The sequence below is a fragment of the Triticum aestivum genome, chromosome 2D (assembly GCF_018294505.1).
Source record: "Triticum aestivum cultivar Chinese Spring chromosome 2D, IWGSC CS RefSeq v2.1, whole genome shotgun sequence".
NCBI lineage: Eukaryota > Viridiplantae > Streptophyta > Magnoliopsida > Poales > Poaceae > Triticum > Triticum aestivum.
In genome coordinates, this window is record NC_057799.1 from 404,528,601 (window position 1) to 404,556,164 (window position 27,564).

Genomic DNA, 27,564 nt, shown 5'->3' on the forward strand with positions numbered 1-27,564 from the left:
ACATCGTTCGGTCGTGCAAGTGAAAGGCAATAATGACGATATATGATGGATTGATTGAGATGGGAGAAGCTGGTATGAACTCGACCTCTCTTGTTTTTGTAAATATGATTAGTTCATCGTTCCCGATTCAGCCTATTATGAATAAACATGTTGCAATGACAATTAGAGATTATAGTTACTTATGCCATGCTTAATTAGCTAGGAGTTTATAATGGTTTACCTTGCGTGCCAACATGCTATTAAAATGGTTGTGATGTGGTATGATAGGGTGGTATCCTCCTTTGAATGATTCGAGAGACTTGACTTGGCACATGTTCACACATGTAGTTGAAACAAAATCAACATAGCCTTCACAATATTTATGTTCATGGTGGATTATATCCTACTCATGCTTGCACTCAATGTTTATTAATTTTAATGCATGTTCATGACTGTTGTCGCTCTCTAGTTGGCCGCTTCCCAGTCTTTTGCTAGCCTTCACTTGTACTAAGCGGGAATACTGCTTGTGCATCCAATCCCTTAAACTCCAAAGTTATTCCATATGAGTCCACTATACCTTCCTATATATGCGGTATCTACCTGCCGTTCCAAGTAAATGTGTATGTTCCAAACTCTAAACCTTGAAATGAAATTCTGTTTTGCATGCTCGAATAGCTCATGTATCAACTAGGGCTGTCTGTATCTTCCATGCTAGACGGGTTATTCTTAAGAGGAGTGGACTCCGCTCCTCACTCACGAGAAAATGGCTGGTCACCGGGATGCCCAGTCCCATGCTTTATGCAAATCAAATTGAAATAATTGCAAACAAAAGTCCCCTAGGGCTGTTGTTAGTTGGAGGCACTCGTTGTTTCGAGCAAGCCATGGATTGATGCTTGTTGGTGGAGGGGGAGTATAAACTTTACCATTCTGTTTGGGAACCGCCTATAATGTGAGTAGCATGGAAGATATCGCCATCTCTTGGTTGTTATGTTGACAATGAAAGTATGCCGCTCAAAATATTATTTATCTCTTCTTTAAAATCGAGCTCTGGCACCTCTACAAATCCCTGCTTCCCTCTGCGAAGGGCCTATCTATTTACTTTTATGTTGAGTCATCACCCTCTTATTAAAAAGCACCAGCTGGAGAGCACCGCTGTCATTTGCATCCATTACTATTAATTTATATTGGGTATGACTATGACTGGATCTCTTTTACCATGAATTCAATGTTTAGTCAGTCCTTGATCTTTAAAGGTGCTCTGCATTTATGTTTTGCGGTCTCAGAAAGGGCTAGTGAGATACCATCTTGTTATATCATATCATGATTGTTTTGAGAAAGTGTTGTCATCCGAGATTTATTATTATTGCTCGCTAGTTGATTATGCCATAGACATGAGTAAACATGAGACCTAAGTGTTATTGTGAATATGGTTAGTTCATAATCTTTGCTGAAAACTTGAATGCTGGCTTTACATATTTACAACAACAAGAGCAAACAGAGTTTGTAATTTTTTTTCTTTATCTTTCAATTTATCAACTGAATTGCTCGAGGACAAGCAAAGGTTTAAGCTTTGGGGAGTTGATACGTCTCCGTCGTATCTACTTTTCCAAACACTTTTGCCCTTGTTTTGGACCCTAACTTGCATGATTTGAACGGAACTAACCCGGACTGACGCTGTTTTCAGCAGAATTGCTATGGTGTTATTTTTGTGCAGAAACAAAAGTTCTCGGAATGACCTGAAACTTCACGAAGATTATTTTTGGAAATAATAAAAAATACCGGCGAAAGAATCAAGGCCAGGGGCCCACTGAAGGAGTCCTGGACTAAGGGGTCCTCGGGCCTCCGGCCTGTTATCCATGGGCCAGACTGATGGGCTGCGAAGACACGAAGACCGAAGACCGAAGACTATACCCGTGTCCGGATTGGACTCTACTTGGCGTGGAAGGCAAGCTAGGCGACCTATTATGAAGATTCCCTCCTATGTAACCGACCTCATGTAACCCTAGATCTCTCCGGTGTCTATATAAATCAGAGAGCATAGTCCGGATAGGACAGATTCATTACCATATACTCATAGGCTAGACTTCTAGGGTTTAGCCATTACGATCTCGTGGTAGATCAACTCTTGTAACACTCATATTCATCAAGATCAATCAAGCAGGAAGTAGGGTATTACCTCCATAGAGAGGGCCTGAACCTGGGTAAACATTGTGTCCCCCGTCTCCTGTTACCATCGATCCTAGACGCACAGTTCGGGACCCCCTACCCGAGATCCGCCGGTTTTGACACCGACATTGGTGCTTTCATTGAGAGTTCCACTGTGCCGTCGCCAAGAGGGTTGATGGCTCGCCTTGTTGTCAAGGATAATATCATCTCCGGAGGAGCCCTGGCCCCAGGCCAGACCCTCCGACTCGGCGGCTTCGTCATGACCGCCGGCTCGGCCCTTAAGCCAACGATGACCTCTCAAGTCATCGAAAATCGCCTCCACGTTGATCCCGAATACTCCGCTCGCATGGATCCAAGGGAGTTATCGTCGTTGAACGAACTCCTGGATCACATGGCCGCCTTGGGGGTCGCTACAGACTACGATCGGGTCGAGCTTAAACCCGACCAGAGAGAAATTAAAACTCCACCGACCACCCATCAGATAGCGGTAGTCGAGGAGCGGAGCAACTCTTCCACTATATTGAAGACGAACTATGTTCGGATCGCCGATCTCGAAGAGCCAGATATTTTTCGGCAGAAGAGCATGTCTCTTCCTCCGAACATAGAGTTGGATGACGAGCCTAAAAAATCAGTCGATATCCCGGAGCCCGAACTGCCCGGCCCGGTAGACGTCCAAACTCCGGATCCAAAATCGGGTCAGGGTTTGGATTCAATTCCACCCACCCACCCGGACATATATGCTCTCAGGAGCATCAAACAACAGTCTCAGGAAACGGTCCACCACTTCTGGGCCAGATTCCTCCTTGCTAAAAACAAGGTAAAAGACTGCCGCGACGAAGACGCGATAACAGCATTCTCCAACAACTGCGCGGACGAAGGTATCCTTAACACCATCAATCGCCGCCGCATACCAAAGTTCGCTGACCTAGCGACTATCGTACAAAAGTACAGCGCGATGGGAAGCGTCTGGAAAACTTAGGCAGCTTGCTGGGAACCATCCCGGCTCCCCCTACAGACAAAAAGGACGCGCCCCCGTGGCTCGCCCAGCCGAACAGTCAAAAAACATAAACCTATTACATTGCACGGCACCGTTCTGGAGGGATGGCTCAGTGGCCCATGCAAAATACACACGACGCCGGATACCGTGGCAACCCACAGCCTTAGAGCATGTTGGATACTTCGGCAGGTAGCCAAGAGCGGCGAGGACATCCTTACCAAGGACACCCCAGAACAACACCCTCCAGAAAACGATGACAATAGAGTATTGGCAGTCTTCGAGACATTCGCTTCAAACAATAAGCGTAAAAGGGCCATGCGCGATCTCGCCGAAGTTTGCCAGGTCGTTGCAATTGACCCCTGTAACGACACGGCCATAACCTTCAACGCCAGTGACGAACCTAAATACAGAATAGTCCGAGCGCCAGCTGCCCTAGTCCTCAGTCCCATCGTGGACAACTTTCGACTCACAAAAGTCCTCATGGACAGCGGCAGCGGACTAAACCTCATTTACGAGGACACACTCCACAAGATGGAAATAGACAGGAGCCGCATCGAGAAAAGCAGCACAACCTTTCGAGGTATCATTCCTAGCCGGGAAGCTCGGTGTGCAGGAAAAATTACACTGGATGTGGTGTTCGGCACGCTGGAGAATTATCGGTCCGAAGAAATAACTTTCCAGGTGGCCCCTTTCAACAGTGGGTACCACGCCCTGCTAGGGCGAGAGGCCTTCATGCGCTTTCAAGCCATACCTCATTATGGGTATATGAAGCTAAAAATTCCCGGGCCTAATGGAATAATCACCCTAGTCAGCGATCCAGACATAGCCCTCCGCGCCGAGAATAAAACCGCATCCTTGGCCCTCGAGGCATTGTCTGAGGCCCTTGCGGCCGAAGAACTAAGCGCACTACGCTCCACCGTGGATAAGGACGATGTGATCCTGGACAAACGACCCAAATGCACTTCCTTCAAGCCAGCAGAAGAAATAGTCAAATTTCAGGTCCATCCAACAGACCCGAAGAAGACAGCGTCTATCGGAGCACAACTCAGCCCTGCAGTCGACGCCGCACTACGAGACTTCCTGCGCGAAAACTGGGATATATTCGCCTGGCATCCTTCCGATATGCCAGGAATCCCGCGCGAGGGCCAAACATAGCCTCAACATACTAAAGGGATATAAGCCGGTCAAGCAAACTCTGCGGCGCTTTTCCGAACCCAAACGACAAGCTATGGGGGAGGAGCTAGCCAAACTCATCGAGGCCGGATTCATCAAAGACATTAAACATCCGGACTGGCTGGCAAACTTGGTAATGGTACCAAAGAAGGATAAATCCTGGCGCCTATGCGTCGATTTTAAAGACCTTAACAAGGCTTGCCCTAAGGATCCCTTCCCTCTTCCCCGCATTGATCAAATCATTGACGCTACCACAGGTCACGACTCGCTGTGCTTCCTTGATGCATATTCCGGATACCATCAAATCAAAATGAAGGAGTCCGATCAAGCCGCAACAGCATTCATTACACCATACGGGCCGTTTTGCTTCAACACCATGCCTTTCGGGCACAAGAACGCCGGCGCCACCTACCAGCGCATGATCCAAACATGCCTCGAGAAACAGATCGGCAAAACAGTGGAGGCCTACGTGGATGACGTCGTCATCAAAACTAGACACGTCGAAATCAAAACTAGACACGTCGAAACACTAATAGACGACTTGCATCTCACATTCGACAACCTCCGCACATACGACATCAAGCTTAACCCAGAAAAGTGCGTCGTCGGCGTCCCCGCCGGTAAACTATTGGGCTTCATCATTTCCAATAGAGGAATTGAAGCAAATCCAGCCAAAATCCGAGCTCTGTCACAACTGGCTACGCCAACCGAACTCAAGCAGGTCCAAAAACTCACTGGGTGCATGGCAGCTTTAAGCCGCTTCATCTCCAGGTTGGGAGAAAAGGCGCTGCCGCTCTATTGCCTTCTAGGCGCACCGGTAACTTCGAGTGGACAGACGCGGCGACGGCCGGACTGGAAGAAATAAAAGCCCTTCTGGAAAGCAACCCAAGCCTGGCCGCGCCAAACGCCGGCGAACAAATGCTCTTATACATATCAGCAACACACCAGGTGGTGAGCACTGTACTCGTCGTCGAACGAGAACAGGACGGACACAAATTCCCGCTCCAGAAGCCGGCATACTACGTATCCACCGTCCTCACACCATGCAAATCCCGGTACCCTCATTATCAAAAAATAGCATATGCAGTCTTCATGGCATCTCGAAAATTGCGGCACTACTTTCAGGAGTGCTCTATCACGATGGCCTCCGAAGTGCCCCTCAATGATATAATTAACAACCGGGATGCAATGGGCCGGATTGCCAAATGGGCCATTGAGCTCCTGCCATTCGACATCATGTACAAACCACGTAGAGCCATCAAATCCCAGGTACTGGCCGACTTCGTCGCCGAATGGACAGAAGCCGAACTCCCTAAAGAGTACGGCGTGTATTCCAACTGGGTGATGCATTTTGACGGCTCCAAGATGTTGGCAGGGCTAGGGGCGGGCGTCGTATTAACGTCCCCCACAAGAGATATCGTCCAGTACGTACTCCAAATATTATACATAGACTCCAACAACGCAGCCGAATACGAGGCCTTGCTACATGGCCTCTGGATGGCCGTATTAATGGGCATACAACGCCTGGAGGTGCGCGGGGACTCAAACCTCGCAATATCCCAAATCAATGGAGACTTTGATGCCAAAGATCCAAAGATGGCAGCTTATCGCAATGCCGTTTTGAAGGTGTCGGCTCGGTTCGAGGGACTCGAATTTCATCACATCGCCCGCGAAAGTAACCAGGCGGCAGACGTCCTTGCTCGCATCGACGCTAAGCGCGACCCCGTCCCACCTAACATCTTCCTCGAAAGGCTCTTTAAGCCATCCGTGGAATGGCAAGGGGGAGATAGCAACGACAATCCCGCTCCGAACACAAACACAGATAACGAACACGCCGATATCATCGGAGGCTCAACCACCAAAGTAACACCATCGACCCACCTCATCATGGCAGTAATTGCCCCTTGGACCGAACCATTCTTGGCCTACTTTAATAGGAAGGAGCTCCCAGAAGATCAGAACGAGGCTCGCCGCATAGTCCGGCGCTCGAAGGCCTATAAAGTTCACGAAGGAGAGCTCTACAAGAAAAGCACTACCGGAGTCCTTCAAAGGTGTATCTCCGAGGAGGAGGGGCGGCAACTCTTGGCAGAAATTCACGCCGGTCCCGGTGGGCACCATGCCGCAGCCCGGGCACTTGTCAGCAAGGCCTTCCGTACAGGATTTTACTGGCCTACGGCCCGGGCAGACGCACAGGACCTTGTCCAACGCTGTGTCGGATGCCAACTCTTCGCCAACCAAAGCCATATGCCCCCAACCGCTCTACAAACAATCCCCATTACATGGCCCTTTGCAGTCTAGTGCTTGGACATGGTCGGACCCCTTAAAGGGGGAAGCCATAAGAAAAAATATCTGTTGGTCATGGTGGACAAATTTACCAAGTGGTTAGAGGCTAGACCAGTTAAAACGGCCGAGTCCAGACCGGTGATTGCATTTATATCCGATGTGGTACACCGTCACAACATCATCACCGATAACGGTTCGAATTTCATAGCTGATGAGGTGAAAACCTGGTGTGCTAATCTGGGCATTAAGCTCGATTACGCCTCTGTCTACCACCCGCAAACAAACGGTCAAGTCGAGCGAGCTGATGGTCTTATTATGAGCGGCATCAAACCCAGACTAGTGCGGTCTTTGAAAGAATCAGACAAGCACTGGGTCGAGGAGCTCGACTCCGTACTCTGGGGGCTGCGGACCACGCCCAACCGTACTACCGAATACACACCTTTCTTCATGGTGTACGGTGCAGAGGCTGTATTGCCCTGCGATATTATACACGACTCACCTCGAAAGCGTATGTACGAAGAGAAAGAGGCCGAGTTGGATCGGCAGGACAGCCTAGATGCCCTGGAGGAGGAGCGCGATGTCGCCAAAGCCCGTTCAGCATTTTATCAATAGCATGCTCGAAGATATCAAAGCAGAGAAGTACGGGCCAAGACTTACAACGTTGGCGAACTCGTTCTACGCTTGCCGGAGAAGAAAAAGGACAAACTCAAGCCCAAATGGGAGGGTCCCTTCATAATTGACGAAGTTCTTACCGGAGGAGCATACTGTCTTCGTGACGCATCAGACAATCGCCTAGAGCCGAACCCATGGAATGCGGCCAGACTCCGAAGGTTCTATGCCTAGCGCCGAACCCTTTGTTAGTCTCCTTCTCCCTTACAGTTTCCATAACTCTTTCGCCCTTTTTTCACATTTTTTTGCTCTAAAGCTATCATTCGGCTTGACCGAATACTGCTCACGTACACATTTTTACAAACGTACGTTCATTATACCTGGGGGCTTCTTTTAACAGAAGCTTGTTAATATTACTTGCCGAGCATTAAGCTCATCACACATACGCGTGTTCCCCGTATGTCTTTTCTTCACCATTATATGCATCGATATGACTTAAGTTTTTGCCAAGCTGGGTTGCCTGGCTCCTGTGCTTACCCCTACGTTCCCGATTGTTCGGCTAGGTGGTAAAGGGAGCACCTCTGCGATTGTTACTGCCGGGTCATCCGGATGTGTATCTTAGACTGGGTGAAGCCGAAAGCTAGCGTTCTTAAGGGAATATTTGGTCGGTGGATGGAAAATACCTTTTTGCACTCACTCTATTGTGAACCCCCAGAAGCTATACACTCTGTGATTTTCACATCACAATTCTGACATGTCTACTAATGCATGCATACCCAGGGAAAGGAACCCTTAACGGAACTATTCTCCCTGGAAGATGTTTCTTACAATCTCAATGTAATATAACAGAACTAGCCAGATACAACTTGTCTGTTCAAGCAACTATGACCCCTACGCTTAGTTTTCCACGCGTACCCCAGCCTATTCGGCCGTGACGGTATTCGGAAACACTCCGCACCTTCGGGTCCGGAGGTTGAAGCGAAAAGGTCTGCCATGACAAATGATATACAATTCAGCTAGAATTCCACACGGTGAGGAAAGTACATAGTCACTTGGACTCAAACACTTCCTCCTATATACCGTCCAACATGCGATCTAACTTACAATCCTGTTGGGAATATTTGGCGGCCAACTCTACTTGGTCATACACTAAACTAACGGGAATTTCTTCCCCATTCGGCCCTACCGGTCCGACCCGAGCCATGTGATTAGGATCAAGCTTGGTATACCGAGTCTTCACCATGGCCCAAGCCTCTCGCGCACCCTATCGACAGGCCGATATCTTCCATAGTCGGATACGCCGCTGCGCTCCTTTGAACCGCTCTACAAGCTCCTCCATACTTCTTGGAGGGGAGGCGGATGGCCATAGAGCCTTGGCAACACTCCGCATCGCCAGCCGCGCCTGTTCGTGCACTTGCGACAACTTTTGCAGCAGATCACTCGATGATCCGGACACCTCCTCTTCAGGACGGCCCGTCAATATACCTGCGATCATAGCTATATCAGTTTCTCCTCTCGCCGAACTACTCTCAACATAGTTCAGACACATACTGAATATGCTGCCCCGCAACTGCTTGTTCTCCTTCACGGAATCGGCTAGCTGGGCCCGCACATCTTTCAGCTCTTCGCCTAGCTGGGTCTTGCAATCCTGGAGTTGGTTTTTCTCAATAATGGCCTGCTTCAGCACACGATCGCCTGTAGCTTGTAGCCTTTTGGCTTCTTGCTCATTCGCTTGCGCGACTTCCAACGCCTCTTTGAGTCCCCCTGACCATTATGTCACGGTATAGGCAAGAATGTTAGTATTCGAGGCATATAAGTATATTTTCTCGTTGGAGGGGAATATTACCAGGTGACGCCTTGTTGGACTTTTCCATTTCGGCGGTAGCAGCATTTAGCTGCGTCTGACATTGTTCCAGCTCTTGGGATAGCAGGTTGTTCTTCTCTGTAAGAACCTGGCCATACAACGGTCCTTAAGTCAGTTGTACCAACTGCTTTCAGTCCCGGGGGCTACTGGCATATGGTTATCCTATTCGGACAAAGAAAACTTACCCGCACATCTGTTAAATACTGCTCCGTGGCTCTACTAAGCCCGTTTCGAGCAGTTCGGATGTACGCATCGTCCGAGCTGAAGGCATTGAATGCCTCTTCCGAAAACTCAGGGTCTCGTAAAACAGCCCTGCAGCGCCGATGGTTCATGGCGCTCTCCACTTCCGAGTTGGTGACGGACATATTCTCCGAACCCTCGGCCGAAGGACAGTCCGGCACTGTTCCTATGTTGGCTCCCGCCTTTCCAACGGGGTCTAAATCCCGGGCACGGGGAGTGCGGCTGGCCGGACCCTCGGATTTAGTCCGGTGAACCTTTTTCCTGGCGTCAAACAAGCGTACAAGTTACAGTTGGATGTGACTGTTGAAGTATACCTTTAAATCCTTACCTCTTTGACGAGGGACCGGTCGTGACTTCACCGACCTTCCTTTTAGAAGCCTTGATCGGCGCCGGAGCCGCTCTCTTTGGAGCCGCCCCTGGAGTAGTGTGACGCGCCGAACGTCTCCCCTGTGGAGCACGAGACAGTGCGAGGAAGCTCTTTCGAGAGAGGTTTTTTCTCAACAACTTACGTGGGAAGCCGGAAGAAGACCAGGGTAGTCAGCGATAATGGCCACTTCCGTGCCATCGTAGCTCGCCTGGTAAAACACCCCTTCCGCGAGTACAACGAATATATCCGTATCTTCTTCGAACCCGGGATCCAGCTCCCGGTTGTGGTCCTTAGGCTGTGGGGCGGGGCTGTAAAACCCCTCGGTGATTCTTCGCCAATGCTGTTATAAGCGGATTAGAAATTTGTCAGAGGTAATCCGGGAAGTGAAATGAGTAAAGCAGAAGGATTGGGGCTTACCCAACTGGGAGGATTATACATAGAATATCCATCTCTGCGATTGATTCGAAGAAATTTCTCTTCCTCCCCTTTGAACAGCTCGGCCAGTATTTTGGCCAGAGCGGCGGGGGTGCCCGGACCTTTTCGACCGCAGCGGGAGGCGTCGTCCTCCCCATTGTAGTGCCACATTGGGAGCCCTCTGTATTGAAGTGGCTGAACCCCTGGCGTTATGGAGGTCGCCATTACCTCAACCATTGTTAATCCGGACTGGGCGAGCATCTTTATCTCGCCCAAGAGTTGACGAACCTCCGCACTGTCATCCTCCTCAAGGCTCCGGGGGCGCCAACTGTGGCGTTTCTTTAGCGGAACGCTTGCGAATTCAGGGAGACCCTTTCGAACTGGGTCGGGAAGCGCAACGTCCTCGATGTAGAACCACTCGGAAAGCCATTCTTTAGATGCCTTCCTTGGTGTGCCGGAGGGGTAACCGGTATCGGCGATGCGCCACACTTCGGCTCCGCCCACTTCAAATATTGACCCCTCATGGTTACGCGGGACAAGACAGAACAATTTTCTCCACAGTTCGAAATGGGCTTCAACACCCAGAAATAGCTTGCATAAAACAACATAACCTGCGATGTGCAGGATAGAGGCGGGAGTGAAGTTATACAGCTGAAGGCCATAATACTCCAGAAGCCCTCGGAGGAACGGGTGGACTGGAAATCCGACGCCTCTTATCAGATAGGGTACGAAGCACACTCGCTCCCCCCCGAACAGATTGGGGGAGTCCTCCGCCTGAGTCACACCATTGAAGGAAGCCAGCCCTGCTCGAACAGGGACCAGATCCGCGGGAGGAAGAAATCCCCGTGTTTGCAACTTTGCTAACTGACTGTGAGACACAGAGCACTTCTCCCACTCGCTTTTCTTTGGGCTGGAACGGGAGGAGGAGCCGGGAATGCTAGCCATGTTGGAATGGTTTCTCCTAGCAGTCTCCAGGGATCTTCTCGGTGTGGTGTCGCATGGATCCGAGATCCAGTATCTTTAATAGGTGCGCTCCCTTGCATGGACGGGGTGTTATTTGAAAAAATACCCTGACTTTCCGCATTCGCTCGACACGTGGAAGACGAAGTTATTAGCGCGCAGAAGCCGAGGGGAACAATACTGAGTCAACAGCCGAATACATTACTTGGAGAAGGGAACCCGCCTTGCAATGCCGAAGACAATCCAAACGCCGAACACCTCCTCATTGAAGCCTGGTTCGAGGGCTACTGAAGGAGCCCTGGACTAAGGGGTCCTCGGGCGTCCGGCCTGTTATCCATGGGCCGGACTGATGGGCTGTGAAAACACGAAGACCGAAGACTATACCCGTGTCCGGATTGGACTCTACTTGGCGAGGAAGGCAAGCTAGGTGACCTATTATGAAGATTCCCTCCTATGTAACCGACCTCATGTAACCCTAGATCTCTCCGGTGTTTATATAAATCGGAGAGCATAGTCCGGATAGGACAGATTCATTACCTTATACTCATAGGCTAGACTTCTAGGGTTTAGCCATTACGATCTCATGGTAGATCAACTCTTGTAACACTCATATTCATCAAGATCAATCAAGCAGGAAGTAGGGTATTACCTCCATAGAGAGGGCCCGAACCTGGGTAAACATTGTGTCCCCTGTCTCCTGTTACCATCGATCCTAGACGCACAGTTCGGGACCCCCTACCCGAGATCCGCCGGTTTTGACACCGACACCCACACCCTGTCCACGAGGGTTGGGGGCGCGCCCCCTGCCTCGTGGGCCCCCTGGTGCTCCACCGACCTCAACTCCAACTCTATATATTTGTGTTCGGGGAGAAAAAAACAGAGAGAAGGATTCATCGCGTTTTACGATACAGAGCCGCCGCCAAGCCCTAATCTCTCTCGGGAGGGCTGATCTGGAGTCTGTCCGGGGCTCCGGAGAGGGGAATCCGTCGCCATCGTCATCATCAATCATCCTCCATCACCAATTTCATGATGCTCACCGCCGTGCGTGAGTAATTCCATCGTAGGCTTGCTGGACGGTGATGGGTTGGATGAGATTTATCATGTAATTGAGTTAGTTTTGTTAGGGTTTGATCCCTAGTATCCACTATGTTCTGAGATTGATGTTGCTATGACTTTGATATGCTTAATGCTTGTCACTAGGGCCCGAGTGCCATGATTTCAGATCTGAACCTATTATGTTTTCATGAATATATATGTGTTCTTGATCCTATCTTGCAAGTATATAGTCACCTACTATGTGTTATGATCCGGCAACCCCGAAGTGACAATAATCGGGACCACTCCCGGTGATGACCGTAGTTTGAGGAGTTAATGTATTCACTATGTGTTAATGCTTTGGTCCGGTACTCTATTAAAAGGAGGCCTTAATATCCCTTAGTTTCCAATAGGACCCCGCTGCCACGGGAGGGTAGGACAAAAGATGTCATGCAAGTTCTTTTCCATAAGCACGTATGACTATATTCGGAATACATGCCTACATTACATTGATGAGTTGGAGCTAGTTCTGTGTCACCCTATGTTATAACTGTTGTATGAATAATCGCATCCGACATAATTCTCCATCACCGATCTAATGCCTACGAGCTTTTCACATATTGTTCTTCGCTTATTTACTTTTCCGTTGCTGCTGTTACAATCACTACAAAACTGCTATCGTTACTTTTGCCACCGTTACCGTTACTTCCATACTACTTTACTACTAAATAAATTGCTCCAGATATTAAGTTATCCAGGTGTGGTTGAATTGACAACTCAACTGCTAATACTTGAGAATATTCTTTGGCTCCCCTTGTGTCGAATCAATAAATTTGGGTTGAATACTCTACCCTCGAAAACTGTAGCGATCCCCTATACTTGTGGGTTATCAGCGTGATGACGGTGATGATGAAGTTACCAGCGTAGGGCTTCGCCTAAGCACTACGACGATATGACCGAGGTGGATTATGGTGGAGGGGGGCACCGTACACGGCTAAGACAGTTGTCCGTTGTGTGTTCTAGGGTGCCCCCTGCACACGTATATAAAGGAGCAAGGGGGAGGCCGGCAGGCCCTAGGGCGCGCCAAGGAGGGGAGGAATCCTCCTCCTAGTAGGAGTAGGATTCCTCCTTTCCTAGTCCTACTAGGAGGGGGCAGGAAGGAGTGGGAGAGGGGAAGGAAAGGGGGCGCCACCCCCTCCTAGTCCAATTCGGACTCATGGGGGAGGGGGCACGCGGCCTGCCCTGGCAGCCTCTCTCTCTCTCTCTCTCCACTAAGGCCCATCTAGGTCCACTAGTTCCCCGGGGGGTTCCGGTAACCCTCCGGCACTCCGGTTTTCTCCGAAATCACCCGGAACACTTCTGGTGTCCAAATATAGCCGTCCAATATATCAATCTTTATGTCTCGACCATTTCGAGACTCCTCGTCATATCCGTGATCATATCCGGGACTCCGAACTACCTTCGGTACATCAAAACACATACACTCATAATACCGATCGTCACCGAACGTTAAGCGTGCGGACCCTACGGGTTCGAGAACTATGTAGACATGACCGAGACACGTCTCCGGTCAATAACCAATAGCGGAACCTGGATGTTCATATTGGCTCCCACATATTCTACGAAGATCTTTATCGGTCAAACCGCATAACAATATACGTTGTTCCCTTTGTCATCGGTATGTTACTTGCCCGAGATTCGATCGTCGGTATCTCAATATCTAGTTCAATCTCGTTACCGGCAAGTCTCTTTACTCGTTCTGTAATGCATCATCTCACAACTAACTCATTAGTCACATTGCTTGCAAGGCTTATAGTGATGTGCATTACCGAGAGGGCCCTGAGATACCTCTCCAACGATCGGAGTGACAAATCCTAATCTTGATCTATGCCAACTCAACAAACATCATTGGAGACACCTGTAGAGCACCTTTATAATCACCCAGTTACGTTGTGACGTTTGATAGCACACTAAGTGTTCCTCCGGTATTCGGGAGTTGCATAATCTCATAGTCATAGGAACATGTATAAGTCATGAAGAAAGCAATAGCAAATAAACTAAATGATCAAGTGCTAGGCTAACGGAATGGGTCAAGTCAATCACATCATTCTCTAATGATGTGATCCCGTTAATCAAATGACAACTCATGTCTATGGCTAGGAAACTTAACCATCTTTGATTCAACGAGCTAGTCAAGTAGAGGCATACTAGTGACACTCTGTTTTTCTATGTATTCACACATGTACTAAGTTTCCGGTTAATACAATTCTAGCATGAATAATAAACATTTATCACGATATAAGGAAATATAAATAACAACTTTATTATTGCCTCTAGGGCCTATTTCCTTCACATGCAAGATCTATCTAGGAGATGCATAGCAACGAGACGGGGAGAGTGTGTCCACGTACCCTCGTAGACCGAAAGCGGAAGCGTTATATTAACGTGGTTGATGTAGTCGAATGTCTTCACGATCCAACCGATCCAAGTACCGAACGTATGACACCTCCGTGTTTAGGACACGTTCAACTCGATGACGTCCCTCGAGCTCTTGATCCAGTAGAGGGTCGAGGGAGAGTTCTGTCAGCACGACGGTGTGGTGACGGTGATGGTGATGTGATCCGCGCAGGGCTTCGCCTAAGCACTACGACGCTATGACCGGAGGAGTAAACTGTGGAGGGGGGCACCGCACACGGCTAAGAGAACTCTTGGTGTGCCCCTGCCCACGTATATAAAGGAGGGGGAGAGAGGCCGGCGGCCAGGAGGGGCGCGCCATGGGGGGAGTCCTATTTGGACTCCTAGTCCAAGTAGGATTCGCCCCCCTTTCCTTTCTCCACCGGAGGGAATAGGAAGGAGAGGGAGAGGGAAAGGGAAAGGGGGCGCCGCCCCCTCCTCCTTGTCCTATTCGGACTCCCTAGGAGGGGGCGTGCGGCCACCCCCCGCGAGCTTCCCTCTCTCTCCCTTAGGCCCATGTTGGCCCAATACTTCCCCGGGGGGTTTCGGTAACCCCTCGGTACTCCGGTAAAATACCCGAATCACTCGGAACCATTCCGATGTCCGAATACAACCTTCCAATATATGAATCTTTACATCTCAACCATTTCGAGACTCCTCATCATGTCCGTGATCTCATCCGGCACTCCGAACAAACTTCGGTCACCAAAACACATAACTCATAATACAAATCGTCATCGAACGTTAAGCGTGCAGACCCTACGGGTTCGAGAACTATGTAGACATGACCGAGACACATCTCCGGTCAATAACCAATAGCGGAACCTGGATGCTCATATTGGCTCCTACATATTCTACGAAAAACTTTATCGGCCAAACCGCATAACAACATATGTCATTCCCTTTCTCATCGGTATGTTACTTGCCCGAGATTCGATCATCGGTATCATCATACCTAGTTCAATCTAGTTACCGGCAAGTCTCTTTACTCGTTCCGTAATGCGTCATCCCATAACTAACTCATTAGTCACATTGCTTGCAAGGCTTATAGTGATGTGCATTACTGAGAGGGCCCAGAGATACCTCTCCGATACACGGAGTGACAAATCCTAATCTTGACCTATGCCAACCCAACAAACACCTTCAGAGACACCTGTAGAGCATCTTTATAATCACCCAGTTATGTTGTGACGTTTGATAGGACACAAGGTGTTCCTCCGGTATTCGGGAGTTGCATAATCTCATAGTCAGAGGAATATGTATAAGTCATGAAGAAAGCAATAGCAATAAAACTAAATGATCATAATGCTAAGCTAACGGATGGGTCTTGTCCATCACATCATTCTCTAATGATGTGATCCCGTTCATCAAATGACAACACATGTCTATGGTCAGGAAACTTAACCATCTTTGATTAACGAGCTAGTCAAGTAGAGGCATACTAGGGACACTCAGTTTTGTCTATGTATTCACACATGTACTAAGTTTCCGGTTACTACAATTCTAGCATGAATAATAAACATTTATCATGATATAAGGAAAATATAAAAAACAACTTTATTATTGCCTCTAGGGCATATTTCCTTCATCTACCGGTCCGCGACCGAGTTCTACCCAAACATCAAGCCCTAGACTAGTTTAGATTTGGTTATCTACTACTCCATCCATCCAAACGTCTTACATTATGGGACAGAGGGAGTATATTTTTAAGTTTGTGTGTTTGAATGTATGAAGAACTTCGGTGAACTATCGTGGCGCGAAGTTTAAATTTAAATTGTGCAATATTTGTATACCGGATCTGTTCTGTTGTGCCTTCCGTGTTACCGCAAATTCACTTTACAGAATCCCGTAAACGAAATTTATGGTACCGCGTTTTACATGATCTACTAGAGTTGCTCTAAGAGCATCTAAAGTCGGACTCCTCAAACCGACCATATACATCCGGGGGGATGACCTGGTCTGACCGGTCACAAAAAAGACCCAGTCGGGCGCCTTAAACCGGCCATATACACCTGGGTTGTCCGACACCTCTCATATGCAGTCCAAATTTGGGACGGATATGGGGAGTCTCGAGCGCATCCGCCACGTTGAATCCGGCCCACGCTGGCCCACCCCAACCCTACATACATTCGTCCCCATCCGTGTTCCGGACCAAACCCTAGCCACTCCACTCTGCCCCCAATCTCCCTTCCGACGAACTCCGGCTTTCTCCAACAGGACGGGTAACCAATAATGAAGCCATAACAAGCCGATGTCCAAGACGAGCTGCTTAGCTACAGTATGCTACAATGTTCTATAGTGATATTTTTGCTACAATACACGAAGACACACTCCACCACGCCCGAGGCCTTGCCTGCCAGGGCCTGAAGCCGCCGCTGCGGGGTAGCGGGTCCGACTCCGAGCTCTCCCGTTCTGTGGACTGGGACGGTGGTCAAAGGATGGGATGGCCACCCGTGCGGTTCCACCGCTCCCGAGAAAAGTCCGTCCAACCGTGGCTGGACTCGATCCGGCGGAAATCCATTGCGTTCGCCCAAATGGTGCTTGGATCAGACGCGAGGCAACGGTGGCTGGCCGCGGTGCGGTCCATCCAGCGCCCCAACCCCGGCGCGACGACGCAACTCCTCTGGTGGAGCATCTTCCCCGTCTGGTCGGGCTCCGATTCGGACGTAAACGACGACATGCATTGTCTCGGGCCATCCCCTACTACGGCCCGCCGTGCTAGGCTGAGGGTGCGGGTCCCCATGTTCCAAGTGGGACTAGGTCATTTCCTTGAACTACCACAACATCGTCCCTCAGTTTCTTTTTAGTCTCTGTATAAAATTTGTCTTAAGTCAAAAATATTAACATTCACAATGTAAAATTGATATCATTAGATGCATCATTGAATTAACTTCCATATTGTATATCTTCAATATTGTAGATGTTGATAATTTTGTATATAAATCTGGTCAAACTTTATGAAATTTAACTTAAGACAAATCTTGTATGCGAAGTAAAAAGAAATAGAGGGAGTATGCTGCAAACTAAGAATGAAGCATTAGAGAGGTAGCAATGCTTTCCGGTGCAATCGATCAAAATTCTACCGCCCCAAATTGTCCATATGTAATCAGTTGTTGTCCATCTCAAACTGAATCTGTTACAACTTAGCTGGCCAGGTAGTGCAGCTACTAGAAAAACATCAGCATGGGTGGAATCTGAAGAATATTTTGGCATTTTCTTCTTCGGATGAATGTATCGCCATTGAAAACGAGTGGTTTCCCCACAAGAAAAGAAGAAAACGAGTGGCTCGTCGCAAGCAGCCCGAATCAATCTATCAACCTGAAGAACGAACCCAACCTTTCTGATCTGCCAGCCTAAAGAAGCCTGAATATGAGATTCCTCGGCAGTCGGGAAACCAAGGTATCTCTTCAGGTTAGCTCCTGGTTCTTGAAGCTGGCGACCTTGGCATTGTCTCTGTCGCGCTTGAACACAAGGTACAAAGGGCTGTAGAACAGGACACAGACTCCAAAAGGAACGATCATCATGGTGAGCAGTCCCCTTGACAACGCATACGCTCCTTCCGCCGATCCGTTGGCGATGTTCACAGTCTTGGCGTCGTAGCCGTATATCTTCTCGGTGACCAAGCCAACAGCAGGAGCGGCCAGTGAAGCGAACGAGCCCTCGAAGGCGCGGTCGAAGGCGTAGATCATGGTGCGGTGCTTGGGAGGGACCACCTCGGCGAACATGGGGTTGTTCGCCGAGGTGGCGCACCAGCTGATGGTGATGCCCATGAAGAAGAGCGTGACGGCGTAGGCGAGCCAGTAGTCGGTGGACTGAGGGATGGCCGTGAGGAGGATCCACGAGAACGGGATGCCCATGAAGGCGCTGAACTGGGCGCACATGATGCGCGCGGAATCGGGGTAGCGCCGCGACAGCCGGTCCGCTAGCACGCCGCCGAGGAAAGCTCCACTGGCGCACCCGATGGCGAATAGGCTGTTCAATGCTGCGGAGCTCCTGTTGTCAAAACCTAGGAGGCGTTAACACCGTCAATATTCAAGTTTCTTCTGGAGAGGAGAACTGCTACTATATCAGTTTAATGTAGCAGGAGCTTATCGGATTTTTTGCCATACCGATGAGTTCGAACCACATGGTGAAGAAAACTATGGCCGTCCAGGGCAACGAGCCGATTATCCCCTGCAGCACAATGATCTGAAATGTCTTCACTTTCATGACACTTCTCGTTGCTACCCAAGAATCCATCCAGATTGAGGGCGGAGGAAGAACGTCTTTGCTGGACAGATGTAACCTGGGAAAAGAGGATATCAATGTTTATGTTCATTCATCACCGTCCCACCTCTCTTTGCTAGTTTTGGCTCAATCACTACACATCTCAGTTAGAGCAAGAAGAAATCTATACTGTCTTTCAAGTTACAAGCTTCACTGACCATGGAAATCTTTTGTTTTTTTTTATCTGCAGTATCAAACTGAAAGGGACAAAGTAATGAAACAAGAGATATGCATCTCTAGAATCAGCCCCATCACATATTAACCACTGCCGAAAAAAAACATACAGCTCAAATTTAATTCCTGCAAGTAAATCAAAAAATCATGATGTCATCTTATCTAGCAGAATGGCTGCATGCATCGTCCTGATGCAGAGGCCGGAGGTTATCCTCCTTTAAAAAAAAATCTGGCAGAATCATAGGATCTATATGACCACCAAATCACTGTACTCAACTCATAAAGGTCTCTGTAAGACTCGTTTTAACAAGACTCAGGTAGTAGTTCTGATTTATTTTTTCCCGATAAAGATAGTAGTTCTGAATAATTTTTTCCGATGAAGATAGTAGTTCTGATTAACGAATCCTCGTAAATAAAATAAGATAAAATAAAATAAACAAGCACAAAACTGAAAAATCAGAAAGAAGAGGAATACCTCTCGTAGTCGTCGTCATCTAGAAGATGAGTGCCAGGGATTCTTCTCGGATCAGTGGAATACAGGTACACAAGAATGCCAATTATCAAGCTAAGAAGTGCAACTATAATAAACGCAAGACGCCACCCAGGCAACCCCCAGTAGTCCTTCCCAGCCATGAGTGTGGCCACAACACTGCCACCTATGCCCCCCACCGCACCGATGAGGCTTAACAGACCAAACCCAGCGCCGCGCGTACCGTCTTTGTAGCTATCTGCTATGAACGACTGAAGCGCCGGTATTACAATGGCAAGTCCAAGGCCGTTCACAGCTCTCCAGAATGCAAGCTGCCCAAAATGCTGGCTGACACCAACAGCCCCTGTTGATAAGGCCCAGAAGACAGTTCCTATTGCAAGCACCGCTGGCCGATCATAGTGAAGAGCAAGGATGCCTGCCAAGGGGGATGCTATCGACTTAAGAAAGTTCATTAGGAAATTAAGGTATCCCAGATCGGCGGGACCAACGTTGAAGGCTACACTGACTTCCTTGTAAACTGCTGGGAGAAGATTCTCATCAGCACGCTCCATAATAGAAGCCAGATTGATGAGGATGAGAGATACGGAGAAACCAAATATCTTCTTCGCTCTGCAAGGAAAAATGTGTAAATTGGTTATGGTATAGAATGCCGCGATGAACCCTCAAAAAAAAAAATGCAGCGATGCACGGTAAGTTCCCCTCTACACGGTCCACTAAATTTCATGAAATATTCTACCATTCAGTAAATACAACTCACACCAGTAATCAATAAAGTATACACTATTACACTCAGTTGCTGAAGACGATTGTAATTAAAATCCTTTTTGTCACCATCTTCCTTTCAGCTAATATAGTATTGTACGTTCTCACTGTGTAGTGCCTGATCACAGCTCAAATTTTTTGGGATCATGGAATGTGAGGAATAAAAGAAGTCTTCTGAGATAATTGTGCAACTCAAATATCTTTCTGTATATAACATTTGTGTGCCTCAATTTTCTCAGACTTCATTTAAATCAACTATACTGCATACCAAACCTCGCCATTTTCCATTTGAACCAAAGATAGAGGATGAGAAGCTTCTATTCCTTGACATGAAGGTAAAACGTAGGCATAACATTATAATTTGAGATCTCCGACACAAATGGAGCACTTGTCATAAATTTGGTGATTTGATCTTGCTCTAGATGAGTTTGAAAATAAATTAGTAGAGAAAACTAGTCCAAATAAATAGTATGTTGCTCAATGTTCAACTCATTTTAGACACGACTCAACAAATGATCAAGCAATCTGTTCTAACTCTTTCACAAAAAATAGCTGAAGTAATCGTAAGTGATGGTGATTAATTTGGTCATGCTAGGTGGATCTCCAGTCCGTTAATTGGGTAATAGTAGCGTGAGTTAACTAATTAGCACGGTAAAAAAATTACACTTAATTAGTCTGTTATTATAAAGTTTAACAAAGTCATGTTAGTCTGGCCATTTGTTATTACATTTACTGTTGCATCAACAGTGCTATGACAGCAACTCACACTTTATTTTCAGAAAGGAGGACAAGCCTCCCGGCCAGCAACCCACATAATAACAGTACTAGGTGCCTTGCCAGATCAAATCATCGATTTTCTAGCAGATGACAGATATCATGGCACGTTATCTGATGGCGGCAAAGAAACATTTCATTCGCTTCGGATCTTTCGCAATTAGGGACGGCTTAGAGATCCACTTATGAGAGGACAGGTAGCTAGGTAATGCCACGCTCCGGGAACAATACCCAGCCCTGTACCATATTGCTCCAGACAAAAGTGATACAATTGCACAAGTTATGAGCACGTCGCCGCCTAATACCTCCTCAGGCGGGATTTTGGTCGGGTCTCGCCATGTGTTATGGTATACCCTTTGGGGCCGGTTGGAATAAGTCTAGTTGATGGAAGGCCATCATCAAATTGGAAAGTGCACTAACATAAATACGGCAGTAAGCAGAGGCAGTACAAAGGCATGTAAATTATAAAAACGAGTCAAAATGGATTGACCCACACTAGCAGTTGCGCATGATGGGTGTCCCCCTCATAAAAAGGGGGTCGCAGTGACCAGGCATGGGCGATTGTTCACCAAAAACACATTCTCCACAAAGTCGTAAGACCATGTGTGGGGGCTGATGTCTGCCTAGTGCCGGAAGGTCAAGGAAGTTGGTGAACTGATGACGGCGAAGCCGGCGACCGAAGCCCCGGTGAACAGTGGCAGGATGAATTTCGCTGGAGTCTAACTCAGAGTGGGCTGGGAGGGGAATCCCGATGCCTCTGCTCCGGTTAGTGGTTTAGGTCAAGGTTTCTTAGTCCTCACAGGTGCGGCGCTCGGGCGGATGGTAGCGCTTCTTCTTCGAGTTTGTCTTCCGGACTCTGTTCCTCCTCGAGTTCGCCCGTCTGGAAGTAGTCGACGGAGCTCCGGCCTAGATTCCTGCCGTCTCCTTGGGGGCAGTGAAGTTAGGGTTTCTCTTCATGTGGCAAAATTTGGTGGTTCAATGGCGACGACTGCGGCTCCAAGGTGATGGTCCTTAGGGGCACGTGCACGAAAACTTTCCCGCTGTCATCGACAAGGTCAGGCCAGCTCCGGTATTGGGAGCGGCGACAACTGCGCGTCGGTAACTTGTTCTGGCGGTAGTAGTGGTTGTTCGGTGGTCTCATAGTCTCAATGTAATTTTTATTATGTTTGAGATGCTTTGTACTTCCGGTGAACTTTTACAATACATTTGATCTTTTTAGCAAAAAAAAAAAAAAAACGGGGTTAATGGGAACAGTCTCTATGTCAGCTAAAATTTTATCCCCGACACTAACCAATCGGGCAACCTGAAATGATCAAAATGGCTACAGAACAGACCTACATACAAGAAAAGATCAAACAAAGATCACAACTTTCTTGAGGAATGCAACGCCTTTGTATGGCTAGAGCCACGAGATTCTTGCTATTGACAAATCCTGGATATGGGGAAAATGGAGCAATCGAAATCAGAAGACTACTGTTCCCATCTTCTCCATTGATGAGAAGAATGTGGGTATCTATCCACTCAACATCCACTATATGCCAGCGTGATGGCCTGAGGCCTTGAACTCACAGGCAAGCTGATGTGCTGGGCATATCATCAACTCAAAGGCAAACTAAAGTGCTGAACACGTCATTAACACATTTTTTCTTATCCGAAACTGCGCCACGGGTAGAAGCGAAAAGTCAGTGCGCTGCGCCAAATGTCGACGCCAGGTCCACGAGTGCTCCATGTCGATGCCACCAGGCTCCATGACGCAGAGGCTCCGACCTCCGAGATCCCCTTGTGATGTGCTTTAACAAAAAATAAGGGAAGGGGGAACGGAGGCAGATTTGTGCAAATCTGCTCTTGTTCGATCGTCTCTCTCTTTCTCTCTCAATTGGAGTGATGATTCTGCAGTTACTTTTTGGCCAAAGACCGCCATTGCAATACACACATTACCAATCCATGTATCTGAAATCGAAGCAACACGCCCACCTTTTAGTTGACTTTGGCATTCTTCTTCTTTTTCTGCGCTTTTGTTCTAAAAGGTATTTCCCCAGATTTTTGTCTTGCTAAAAAGTACCAAAAAGGACTCCAAGATTCCTCGTTCTAAGTATTAGCTCATATTTTTAAGCATTGCTTTAAAAAAGAGTGAAAACCAAGGTAGCAAAAAAAAAACTTTCTAAGCCTGCTCCAGGCCATGGCCGCAGCTCCAGTGAGAACTTCCGGTGACACATATAAATTTGCTTGGAACATTCATCGCAAGAACCGACCAAGAAAACCCCGGAAGAAGAAGAGCTGAGGAAATGGATAGGTCACCTCGTGCTGGTGGATGGGGTGAGCGGGGAGCTGGGCGAAGAGCGAGCTCTGTGCCTCATCATGGCTGTCGATTCGGCCGCCGCCGCTGGATCTTTACCGCCACGAGCAGCGCGGCCACAGAGCCCCTTCTCTTGCGGTGTCCTTTCTTTCCCACTGCTCCCTGCTTCTTCCCGGTGGCTGGTGCTGGTGTTGGTTACTTGAACTGAATCGAGCAGCGCAGAAGCGGGATGGGGTGAGGGCGAATGACGCAACGCCGCACGCACACGGGAGGGAGAGAGCAAGCCGCAAGGTGCTAAATTAATTAAAGTCTCGTTTGGGTGACGTTATCATGGAATCATTTTGTTATTGTTTCTTCTTCTTCCTCCTCCTCCATTTTTGTAATTTTTTTTGGAAATGGAAGTTAAACCGCCGGCCTCTGCATCAATCGATGCATGCAGCCATCTTTATTAATTATTCCACGAGGGTCTGACAAGAACATACATCAAGCCACCCGAAGCCACCACTCACACCTACAAACTTGATAATGTGGAGTGCTCTCACTCCCCATATCTAAAGCCGATGCCGTCGCCGATCCATCCATCTAACGTATCGGAACAAACAACCGGTGCAGCAAACCTAAAGCGTACACCCCTTGCACACGTTTTAGAGGCCGCCATCATCATCGAACCGCTGTCCCATCTTCAGGAGAGAGATCCGCATCATTCTTGCCAGTCCGGCCATCCGTCGACGCCACCACGGCGCCCAACGACTCCATCGCTCTGCGCTCGTCCATCCCGACGCGGACACTCTGAAAGATCTGTCGTGCGTAGCACCTGCTGACTAGGCATGTGTGACGCCCCCGATTTGACCGTACACTAATCATGCACGCAAATGTGTACGATCAAGATCAAGGACTCACGGGAAGATATCACAACACAACTCTACAACAAAAATAAGTCATACAAGCATTATAATACAAGCCAGGGGCCTCGAGGGCTCGAATACAAGTGCTTGATCATAGACGAGTCAGCGGAAACAACAATATCTGAGTACAGACATAAGTTAAACAAGTTTGCCTTAAGAAGGCTAGCACAAAAGTAGCAACGATCGAAAAGGCAAGGCCTCCTGCCTGGGATCCTCCTAACTACTCCTGGTCGTCGTCAGCGGCCTGCACGTAGTAGTAGGCACCTCCAGTGTCGTAGGAGTCGTCGTCGACGGTGGCGTATGGCTCCTGGACTCCAGCATCTGGTTGCGACAACCAGATAGAAAGGAAAGGGGGAAAAGAGGGAGAGAAGCAACCGTGAGTACTCATCCAAAGTACTCGCAAGCAAGGAGCTACACTACATATGCATGGGTATATGTGTAAAGGGCCATATCAGTGGACTGAACTGCAGAATGCCAGAATAAGAGGGGGATAGCTAATCCTGTCGAAGACTACGCTTCTGGCCATCTCCATCTTGCAGCATGTAGAAGAGAGTAGATTGAAGTCCTCCAAGTCGCATCGCATAGCATAAACCTACCCGGCGATCCCCTCCTCGTCGCCCTGTTAGAGAGCGATCACTGGGTTGTATCTGGCACTTGTAAGGGTGTATTTTATTCAGTATCCAGTTCTAGTTGTCATAAGGTCAAGGTACAACTCCGGGTCGTCCTTTTACCGAGGGACACGGCTATTCGAATAGATAAACTTTCCTGCAGGGGTGCACCACATAACCCAACACGCTCGATCCCATTTGGCCGGACACACTTTTCTGGGTCATGCCCGGCCTCGTAAGATCAACGCGTCGCAGCCCCACCTAAGCACAACAGAGCGGTCAGCACGCCGGTCTAATCCTAAGCGCGCAGGGGTCTGGGCCCTTCGCCCTATGCACACCTGCACGTTGCGAACGCGGCCGCGAGCAGACCTAGCAACCCACACGATCACGGCGGTTACGTCAAAGCGGTCCAACACGGCGCGCGCCACTCAGTCGCTGACGTCACGAAGACTTCGGCTGATACCACGACGCCGGGATACCCATAACTACTCCCGCGTAGATGGCTAGTGCGTATAGACCAAATGGCCAGACTCAGATCAAATACCCAGAACTCGTTAAGCGTGTTAAGTATCTGCGAACGCCGATCAGGGCCAGGCCCACCTCTCTCCTAGGTGGTCTCAACCTGCCCTGTCGCTTCGCCTCAAGGCAACAGTCGGGGGCCGTCAGGAACCCAGGCCAACCTCTACCGGGATGGAACCACCTGTCCTTTCAGCCCCCTCATCAGAACCACTTGCGGGTACTCCTTGAGCCGACCCGACTTTAGTCACCACATGTGTCATGTATATAATGTATATAGTATATACCCGTGATCACCGCCCAGGTGATCACGGCCCGATAGTATAGCACAGCAGACGGACAAGAGTGTAGGGCCACTGATGGAAAACTAGCATCCTATACTAAGCATGTAGGATTGCAGGTAAAGGTAACAACAGTAGTAGCAAGGATAGGCTATGCATCAGGATAGGATATCGGAAAGCAGTAACATGCTACACTACTCTAATGCAAGCAGTATAGAGAAGAATAGGCGATATCTGGTGATCAAGGGGGGGGGCTTGCCTGGTTGCTCTGGCAAGAAGGAGGGGTCGTCAACTCCGTAGTCGAACTGGGTACCAGCAGCGTCGGTCTCGTAGTCTACCGGAGAAGGAGAGGGGGAAGAAACAGTAAACACGGAGCAAACAAAGCATCACAAAACATAAGGAGGCAAAACGCGGTGCTAGGTATGCCCTAACGCGGAAGTAAGCGATACCGGCGAAGGGCGGGAACATCCGGGAAAGTATTCCCGATGTTTCGCATTTTCGGACAGATGAAACGGAGGGGGAAAGTTGCGTGTTCGATAGGTTAGGGAGGTGTGGTGGACGAACGGGCTACGTATTCGGATTCGCCTCGTCGTTCTGAGCAACTTTCATGTACAAAGTATTTTCATCCGACTTATAGATTATTTTATATGATTTTCCAAAGTTTTTAAACATTTTCTGAAATTCCTGGAATTAAATTAATTCGAAAATAATTTAAACGCTAAATGCTATGGGTACACAGAAGTGTACCCAGAGATGTTCATGTGTGGCTGACAAGGGGGCCCAGTTGACTGGGTCAACTGCCCAGTCGGCAGAGGCTGACTGGTGGGGCCAGGGGGCTGAGTCAGCATGTACAGTCAGCAATTTACCAGTCAACGTTGACTGGTCAACAGGGTCAGCGGGGCCCACATGTCATTGACTCCTACCTTTTAACAGGGTCTTGTTTTAATTTAATTTATCCTAATTAGTAGGTGGGGCCCTGCTGTTAGTGTCTATTAGAGGTTAGCTAGTTTGGTTAATTAGATTAGTTCCTAATCTAATCTGCTGGGGCCCGCGTGTCGGTGGCACGTGCTGCTCACGCACGAGCACACCCAGAGGCGGGGCGCCGGCGGTTGGCGAACGTGGCCTACGGCCACGGCGGAACGGCTCCGGTGAACCACGGCGGAGGGGCTCCGGGAAGCTACGAGAGCGGCGGCGGCTGGAGTCGTCGCGGGCGGGGCCAGCGGCAGGCAACACGGCCGGGCGGCACGGGCGGAGGCGGGGGCCCGACGGGAGCGGCGGCGGTGGGCACGCACAAGGATGGTGCGCGGGTCTGCGGGGACCGAGCGCGGCCACGGCGTTGGGACGGAGGGGGGAAGACGGACGGGGCCCGACGGGGAGCTCACCCCCGTTGAAGAGAAGAGGGCGGTGAGGCGCGGGGAGGACCGACGAAGGAGAGGCGGGGACGACGCGGTCCGGCGAGGGAGGTCCGAGAGGTGACGGGGTTCGGCGTCGATCGGCGCAGGTGGCGGCGGGACGCGCCGGGCGGCGGCGTCGCGACGTCGGGAGTGAGCGATGTGCGCCTGCGTCGTGGAGGGCGGCGGCGCTAAGGGAGAGCGAGGGGAAGGGAGGTCCGGCGTGGAGGCGCCTGGCGGCGGGGGGAGGCGCCAGGGGCGCGATCCAGATGTGGATCGTGGGGGGGGGGGGGAACGGGGACCATGGGGGAACGAGGTGGGAGTGGGGGTAGGTCGTGTGGGTAGTTAGGGTTTGGGGGGTGGGGGTTATCTAGCCGGGGTGGGCCAGCTGGGCCGCGTGGGTGGCCAGCTGGGCCTGTTGGCCCAGTTGGCCGGGGGGTCCTTTTCTTTTCTTTTCTTTTTTGTCTTTCTCTTTTCTTATTTTTGCTTTTTTTTAGTTTCCTTTTATTTTAGTTTTAGTAAATTACCAAAGTGGCACCTAAATAGATTTTACAAATTAT

The 27,564-nt window shown here is 49.1% G+C and overlaps 1 protein-coding gene across 1 annotated transcript; it reads right to left on the reverse strand.

Annotated features, from left to right (window-relative positions):
- Positions 1-17,555: 17,555 nt before the first annotated feature.
- LOC123053426 (uncharacterized) lies at positions 17,556-23,580 on the reverse strand. Its single transcript, XM_044476905.1, has 4 exons — positions 23,306-23,580; positions 19,457-20,080; positions 18,651-18,826; positions 17,556-18,547 (listed from the first exon to the last, which is right to left on the reverse strand). Exons 1-4 carry the CDS (start codon positions 23,365-23,367, stop codon positions 17,949-17,951), a joined length of 1,461 nt encoding a protein of 486 aa, XP_044332840.1. The 5' UTR covers positions 23,368-23,580; the 3' UTR covers positions 17,556-17,948.
- Positions 23,581-27,564: the final 3,984 nt, after the last annotated feature.